Genomic DNA, 8,270 nt, shown 5'->3' with positions numbered 1-8,270 from the left:
GATAACCTTTTTAGATAATATTAAATATATAAGTAATTAATTAGTTTTATTTTATATGTATACTCTTTCTCTCTTAGATTTTATAATTTAAGACAAAATCTTTAACTTATTTTATTATACCAAATAGGTAATTTTTTTTAATTCCCAAACCAAATAGTACTTATTTGGACAAGACTTGTACTCTGTCATGCTTAATTTTTATAATAATAATTACCAATGTTTTAACATAAATTTAATTCTCAAACATTAATAATGAGTAATTTTATTTATTATTTTAATTATCATCATTTTATTATTATTTTTTGACGTGTTATTAGATAATTATAAATTATAAATTATAAATTATATTTTATTTATAAATTTATTATTTAATATTGTATAATGAGTTGATGAGAAGATTATGAAGAAAAAAGATAAATAAATTTTTTCTTAATTATATCACAGAATTTGAACTCAATTAACGTTTCCCTTTGTTAAAGAATTTGTACGAAATTTATATCTGCCTTTTTTTTTTAATTTTTAATTTTTTTTAATTTTAATTTTTATAGAAACTCCACAGTCCACAGTCACACCCACGTTTGGTAGTGCCGACTACTGATGCTCATGTGCCAACAGCCTCACATGTCTCAAGTTTCTCGGATATTTCTCGATCGACTCGGCCCGTAAGCGTCCTTCCTCTTTCTCATCCTCCCTACCTCCCGAGTCCTGCACATTTTACTGTTACACACAGAACCCCTTCGATTCGTGCCAGTCTCAACGCACGCCCGAAGATGGTGGCGGAAACTCTCCCGCTCCCGAACGGAGATCTGAGCTTCAACCCTAATCCGACAACCGCCAAGAAGTCACGCGACAACGATCGGCGTCGTCGCCGGCGGAAGCAGAAGAAGAACAGCAAGGCCTCCCAGGCGGCCGACCCCTCCTCCGTAGACGATAGCGACGCCCCCGATGATGATTCCAAGGAGAATAACCATCCTCAGCTGGTTTTTCCTCTCGCTCTCTCCCTCTAGTATCCTCTTTGTTTAAAATTCTAGTTGATTATTCGGGTTCAGAAATTTTTTATTCTACGTGCTTTTGTGTGGCTGTTATGAATCTTTGATTACTGAAATGAAGCTGGAGTTGGAGATTTTTTAGTGGATTTTGGTAATGGATTGGCGACATTAGGGTTTGTGGTTAACATTTGGTCCGCGATTCACGTCGTGCTTATTTTGTGTGTTTGTTTGTCCAGATAGTGGTGGTAAACGAAAAAAATGTGTCAAGGAAATTTCAGGGATCTATATTCAATCATGGCGAGAAATTAAGTGACCGTGCTTTTGTAACCTTGAATAGAGTGAACATAAGCTTCATGTGTTAGTCCTCCGTTTTTCAACACTTGGAGGAATTTTTTGTTTTGATTCAATTCTGTTTGTGGAAGGATAAAGGAAATGCAGAGTCTCATGGTGATTATTATTGGGTATCGTGTTTTCATCTTACTTCTAGAATCTGGTTAAAGAAAGTGAAAGGAATTGGGTTTAAACCCAATTTGGAAAGTGAAAGGAAGTGAAAGGAATTTGGAAAAGGATTATTAAACCCAATTCCTTTCATTTCTTTCTATTATGGAGCTTGGTTGATTTTTGTTGTCAATTTCAGTTTTTTTTTTTCACTTTACTTTGTGAAGAGAAATAATCGAGTAAAATAGATGTTTCATTTTCAGTTTAGGCTGATGTTCTCCCATTTGCTTGAAAAGCTTATTAAGATCTTATAATAGATCCATATTGTTGTTGTTTGATGCTTCACAAACCCAGTAGCTTTTATATATGGATCTGAAGATGTGTATTAATCTTAATTTCATTGAACAATTTAGCTTGTGGAGCAAGTTGAAGTGGAGTATGTCCCAGAGCAGGCAGAGCTTGATGATGGCATGGATGAAGAATTTAGAAAAATATTTGAAAAGTTCAGTTTCCGTGAAATTGCCGGTATTCAGGTAAATGGAATTCTTTATCATCTTAGTGCAATTTTACATCTCGTAATTATTTTAACATTTTCATTAAGGAACTTAGTCTGATGGATTGATATTCTTCTCATCCAGGAGAATGATATCAAGGATGAATCTGCTCCAAATGCAGTCTTGAGCAAGAAGGCCGACTCAGACTCAGAAGAGGAAGAACAGGATAACCAACAAAAAGAGAGAGGTGTGTCAAATAAGAAGAAAAAGGTATGAACAACTCTTTATTGTTTTGTTATTTTTTCGTTATTGTCATCTCATCATCAGGGTATGAACTTCTGTTATAAAAAATGATAATGGAATTCTTTTTGTTATCTTTTTCAGCTTCAACGGCGTATGAAGATTGCTGAATTGAAGCAAATATCCTCAAGGCCGGATGTTGTTGAGGTATGGATATTTGATTGTGATTTTTTTGCTTCTTCAAAATCTTCTTTTGTATCGTTACCTATTTATACATATGTTTTATATGTATCCTCTTATTCATTTCCAGGTGTGGGATGCAACCGCTGCAGACCCAAAGTTGCTGGTTTTTTTGAAATCATACCGAAATACTGTACCAGTCCCTAGGCATTGGTGCCAGAAGAGGAAATTTTTGCAGGTTAACTAGCCTCACTAGAATTGAAGACTTATGGGTTCAAATGTGCATACATGATTGATAAATAAAGTGAACATGTGGGGTTTAGGAAATAGGGGGTGGAAGATCACGCTGATAAGGTTTCTCTTATATGTATATATGTGGTTCTTGCAGGGGAGCTGCTGTGACAATCATGGAGCCCGGACTTGTAGGTGTTTGGCAATGGGCACCCTTATATGATTTCCCTTTTTATGTATTCACTAGTGTGGTTGAGGGCTGTAGACATTATATGATGCCATTCATGGGGAATTTTAAGTTTTTAGTTCTATCAGAACCTTTGCATGGTGGATATTGGGGATTTGTTTACAGTTAAAGGTGCTAATTAATCTGCTTTGAATTTACAGATGAGTTTCGGTTGTGCTTAATGCTCCAGCTGAATTCCTCTTAATTTTGAAAGAATCTAATTACCAACCTGATTTAGATGCAGAATTGATTCCATATTTGTAATTACTTGTATCTCATCGGGCATTGGGTATTGTTTTGCAGGGAAAGCGTGGTATTGAGAAACAACCTTTTCAGCTTCCTGATTTTATTGCTGCAACAGGAATTGAGAAAATCAGACAGGCAAGTCTACTTTCATGAGTTCCTTCATGCGAATGAAGAATAAATCTTGTGTTGCTCTAAGACTACCTTATCTGTGTCAAAATAAAATATAAGTTTTCTATAGCTGTTTTCACCCCTAGCTATGGTCCATGGTGTCAATACTTTTCTCTTCTTAGTCTGGAAACTCCTCTTCTCAGAAGGCCAATGGAGATGAGAATGCAACTTCGATATCTCATCTCCTCATCCTTTTCATGATGTTTTCAGTCAACCGTATCCATCAACATCTGACATTTATTTGAGATCTTTTTGGGTGGTTTTATTCCAGCATGACTCATCTGCCAATATATATGCATTTCACCATGTCTGATCATGATCAGTTACATTTTTTCCTGGTGGTCTATACAGGCATACATTGAAAAAGAGGACAGTAAGAAGTTGAAACAGAAGCAAAGAGAGAGGATGCAGCCAAAGATGGGAAAGATGGATATCGACTATCAGGTATTTTTTGGTGGTTATTTTTTGTTTATGAATAACTGACCCTATAAAGTTATTTTTAGATTCTTTTGTCTGCATGTCTTGTTGCAGCTGCTGTGTGTTCAGAATAATTCTTTCTTGTCTAATTAGCCTTTTTATGGTTACTATTTGTTAGGTTCTCCATGATGCATTCTTTAAATACCAAACTAAGCCAAAGCTTACAAGTCTTGGAGATCTGTATCATGAAGGGAAAGAGTTTGAGGTATCCATCTTTTTCTTTTTTTCTTTTTTTCCGGGCATATGTTTTATCTGTAGCTTATGGAGATATTGGCAAAACGTAATCTTTTATGATGACTCAGAAAAAAAGGATTAACTTGATCTTTTCTTTTCAATATTTGGGTGAATGAGTATAATCTTACTTTTAGATTCAACATACCAGTTAGTCTTGTAAGTGTTTCCTCATATACATCCTGTGTGCTTGGACTATGGCTATTCCATTTATTCAATATATTATCACTTTTACCAATAAAAAAGAAAAGAAAAGAAAATATTTGGGTGAATGAATGTATTCTTGATGTATATATAATAATAATATAATTGGTCTACATGCTCATCATCTTCTATTCCCAAGGCATCAAAACTACTTACTGATATGAACCCGTATGATTGAAATCCCTTGAACTCACAATCAATTTGAAAACTCACACAAGAAAGTCAAAATCAAGCCAATGGAAAACCTAGACTTGTTGAGGAACTTGTTTCAAGAACCTAGATTATAGGGAATCTAGACTCGTTGAAGAATCTGTCTCAAGAACCCAGATTACAAAAAGGAATGCTATAAAAGTTGTAATTTACATTTAATAAGTTCAAAAGTTCATTAAAAAACAATAGGAGATAAACTCAATTCACAATGAAATAATCATCAAATGTCCAACCCTTGTGATGGGCGGCTGCATGACTTTAAATAAGCAATCCCAATTAAAATAACTCTAGACAAAAATACCCACAAAACCCTACATGGTCGGTGTCGCCTTTGTGCTCTACTAATAAGCCCTAGTTGATATAATATCTTTTCCAATAAGCTCTTGGCCAAAATACAAGGCCTTCCTACTGTATCTGGGCTATGCCTATCTTTTCATCAATAAAATGTCTTATTACTTATTAAAAAAAAAAAAAATACAAGGCCTTCCCAAAAACCATAGTTCATAAAAAATAAGACATATGCGGACCAAATATACTCAAGTCCAAATATTCAACAAATCCAAAGCCTCAAAATAATAAACATAATAATAAGACCAAATAATAAATCCCAAGTCATGTTGCCCTCTTCCATAGCTTGTACCAAATGGATCAAAACTAGTTCTCCTTCTTTTAAGCCCATAATGAATGTTGGAGTCTTGTTAGCTTTGTCTCAAGTGGACTGCACCAATCTTTATATTGCTTTCTTGATCTTCTTAGCTCTTGACTTTGTAATTGGCCCAACTGGAACTTGTAAATGATCTTTAAGATTAGGTCCACCTTGGTGCCCATCACTTACTTAGGAGGGTCATAACCTTAAGAAAGATGGTTTTGGTAGACTGCAACTTAGTCGGTGATTTAAATTGTATTCATTTTCCTGGTTTATAGGTGAAGTTAAGGGAAATGAAACCAGGCATGTTGTCACAAGAACTGAAAGAAGCTCTTGGTATGCCAGATGGTGCTCCTCCCCCATGGCTCATCAACATGCAGGTTTGTTTTTTTTTTTTTTTTTTTTACACAGAAGGACCCTTTCTTCCCTTTTCTTTTTTCTTTTTAAAGGTTTTTGCCTTCTCTAATATCTGTCAATTGTCAATGTTTGTTCAGAGGTACGGTCCACCACCATCATACCCACATCTGAAAATTCCTGGGCTGAATGCTCCTATACCTCCTGGAGCTAGCTTTGGTTACCATCCTGGTGGCTGGGGCAAGCCTCCTGTTGATGAAGTAGGTTTCTTAGTATTGATAGCTTCCTTATGTGCCCTACTGTTTATGTTCTTGTTTTAGCGCAGCAGCTTTCTGTAAATAATCACTTCATGGGTCCCTGTCTATGTTTAGTTTGGACGTCCTTTATATGGAGATGTATTTGGTGTTCATCAACAAGATCAGCCTAACTATGAGGTACTTTCCCATAATATGGTTCAGCTTATGATTGGTTTAGTCAGTTCTGTGTTTTTAGTTTTAATTTCTGAAGCTGACTAAGATGGCCACTGACAGGGTGGTTTATTATTGATTGAATATCACGCATGTTTTGATTATAAATTGTATTTTTGTTTAGGAAGAGCCAGTTGATAAGACCAAGCATTGGGGTGATTTGGAGGAGGAAGAGGAAGAGGAGGAGGAGGAGGAGGAGGAAGAGGAAGAAGAGATTGAAGAAGAGGAATTAGAGGCTGGCATTCAATCTGTAGATAGCCTCTCAAGGTATACAGGATTCCTTTCATGATAATGTTCCTGAATACTGTTTTTGTCCTCAGAGTCTTATGGTTGAGCACCTCCACTTTTGGGCTAGGCTCTGCACACTTGTGTACTTAAATATCTTCTTGTAGATCATTGCTTGATCCTGTATTGTATACTGCATTTTCCATTACTTATTTGTGTGTTTTTTTTTTTTAAGTACTCCTACTGGTGTTGAGACACCTGATGTTATTGACCTTCGAAAGCAGCAGAGAAAGGAACCTGAGAGGCCTCTTTACCAAGTCAGTATAGTTATTTAAGCCTGGCTCTGTTTTATTAACTGTCTTTATTTAATGCTCCAATTGATGATATCATCTCAACTTTGTCTTTCTTTGTGTTTTTTCAAAGGTACTTGAAGAAAAAGAGGAGAGAATTGCTCCTGGAACTTTGCTTGGAACAACGCACACGTATGCAATGTTTTTGTTTTTATGTTTTTTTCCCTTTTTGCTCCTCGGTTTTATTGCTTTACAGTTGTTTTATTGCACCTTTCTCCCTACAGATACGTTGTTAACACTGGCACTCAAGACAAGACAGCTGCCAAAAGGGTAATAATGTCTATTTAGGCCCTTCTGGTTCGTTCTTGAAGAAGCTAATGTGCTTGATTATATTTATAGCTCATAAAAAACCTCCAGCATTATAGGATGATGAACTCATGCATTATTCTTCTGGTCAAAAGTACTTATCAAAAAAAAAATTGTGAGTTTGAGGGTAGGAATGAGATAAAAGGTGGAAAAAGAGAATTACATGGAGGGCCACACTCTTACTTATTTAAAAGGCATATCATTGGATGGAAAAGCTTTCCACTTTATGACTATGTGAACAGCTCATGGTATAATTCTAGAGAGGGACCCTGGGATCTAGGTACTCACACAATCATCTAATTGGAAGATCATTGTCATAAATGTGGAAATTTTTTCTGAAGAATATGGTAATTGGATTTTTGAAGCTCAGTGGTCACAATTCACTTTCCAGCAAATTGGGATGTATTGATCTGTAAGAGTACGGTTCACTGGATACTAGTTGGTTCTATTCTTGCAGGTTGATCTGCTTAGAGGTCAGAAATCAGACAAAGTGGATGTCACTCTACTACCAGAAGAGTTGGAAGCCATGGAGAATGTGTTGCCAGCGAAGTAAGTGATATACTTCATATACCTATTATTACTATTGTTGTTTTAGCTTTCTATGGCAGAATGAGTTCTCAAATTTGTTGCTTTTTTCATAGGTATGAGGAAGCAAGAGAGGAAGAGAAGCAGCGGAGTCAGCGGGAAGATTTCAGTGACATGGTTGCTGAGGTGTGTCTCATATATATATAACAATTTCTTTTTAACAAATGTTTTTGATGGGAAACTTGGATACAAAAAGGGGCCGTTGGGATTATACGAAATGAGCTTTCCCACTAAAGTGGACTTGTCCTTTGGTTCTGTTCATAAGATACAAGATATATTATTTGTGCAGAATGAGAAGAAAAGGAAGCGGAAGATGCAGGAAAAGGACGGGAAGTCGAAGAAGAAGGATTTCAAGTTCTAGGTAGGCCGCAGTTGTGTTTCTGGCGAGATTAGCCAGGGCAATCATGTTTTACTTGAAGCTAGCACCATTTTCCAAGGTGTTTAGAATGCTATTGCTAATTTTTGTTTTGAAACAGAGTAGCCAGACATGTTATATACGTAACTTCTTAACTAGTGAACAAACCGGGACTTATCGTGCGTTCATTTGGATGGAAGTTTTGCAACTAAACGGTACGACGTATTGAGGATGTCCCTGATCCAAAAAAAGAAAAAAAAAACTAATATATTATTTGCAGTACCTACGCGTACATTCTGCATTTGATATGATGTATAAGACGGCATTAAAGAATACGATGGCCAATTCTTTGACAGTTGATTTTTTTTTTTTTAATTGAATAAAACTTTACGTATTTATGGTAAATAGTAAGATTAAAGATGAAGACTGGCCATCCATTGATCACATTTAATGGCTTCTCTTTGGTTTTTATATATTAAGAGCCATTAAACGGTAATTTTATCGAACGAAAGACAAAAAAGAAATGATGTTGAATATATGGCTCGCCTTCCTTCAAGCCCGACGTTGACATTCAATCATGGCTGTTTGGGGGAGATAGGGATGTCGCAGTAGCACGTGGTTAAGGTCAAAATGATGAGTCACGGACCA

General features: G+C 36.0%; 1 protein-coding gene across 1 annotated transcript; it reads left to right on the top strand.

The window, feature by feature from the left end:
* The first annotated feature begins 580 nt into the window (after nucleotides 1-580).
* LOC122279155 (splicing factor 3B subunit 2-like) lies at nucleotides 581-7,977 on the top strand. Its single transcript, XM_043089538.1, has 18 exons — nucleotides 581-980; nucleotides 1,841-1,960; nucleotides 2,066-2,191; nucleotides 2,306-2,368; nucleotides 2,472-2,579; nucleotides 3,102-3,179; nucleotides 3,564-3,656; nucleotides 3,808-3,894; nucleotides 5,259-5,360; nucleotides 5,475-5,594; nucleotides 5,706-5,768; nucleotides 5,926-6,068; nucleotides 6,262-6,343; nucleotides 6,450-6,508; nucleotides 6,601-6,646; nucleotides 7,140-7,231; nucleotides 7,324-7,393; nucleotides 7,557-7,977. The coding sequence occupies exons 1-18, from the start codon at nucleotides 771-773 to the stop codon at nucleotides 7,626-7,628; spliced, it is 1,734 nt and encodes a 577-aa protein (XP_042945472.1). The 5' UTR covers nucleotides 581-770; the 3' UTR covers nucleotides 7,629-7,977.
* The last annotated feature ends 293 nt before the right edge of the window (nucleotides 7,978-8,270 follow it).

This window comes from Carya illinoinensis, chromosome 10 (genome assembly GCF_018687715.1).
Source record: "Carya illinoinensis cultivar Pawnee chromosome 10, C.illinoinensisPawnee_v1, whole genome shotgun sequence".
NCBI classification, from domain to species: Eukaryota; Viridiplantae; Streptophyta; class Magnoliopsida; order Fagales; family Juglandaceae; genus Carya; species Carya illinoinensis.
The sequence above is the reverse complement of the archived record's forward strand: the minus strand, read 5'-3'. Positions and strand labels throughout refer to the sequence as shown.

Bases quoted from the DNA above. Each gene is read 5' to 3' on its own strand.
- LOC122279155 (XM_043089538.1), top strand. From the start codon at position 771: ATGGTGGCGGAAACTCTCCCGCTCCCGAACGGAGATCTGAGCTTCAAC. The intron at 1,961-2,065 runs GTAAATGGAATT...CTTCTCATCCAG, and splicing joins GTGAAATTGCCGGTATTCAG to GAGAATGATATCAAGGATGA. The intron at 6,509-6,600 runs GTATGCAATGTT...TTCTCCCTACAG, and splicing joins TTGCTTGGAACAACGCACAC to ATACGTTGTTAACACTGGCA.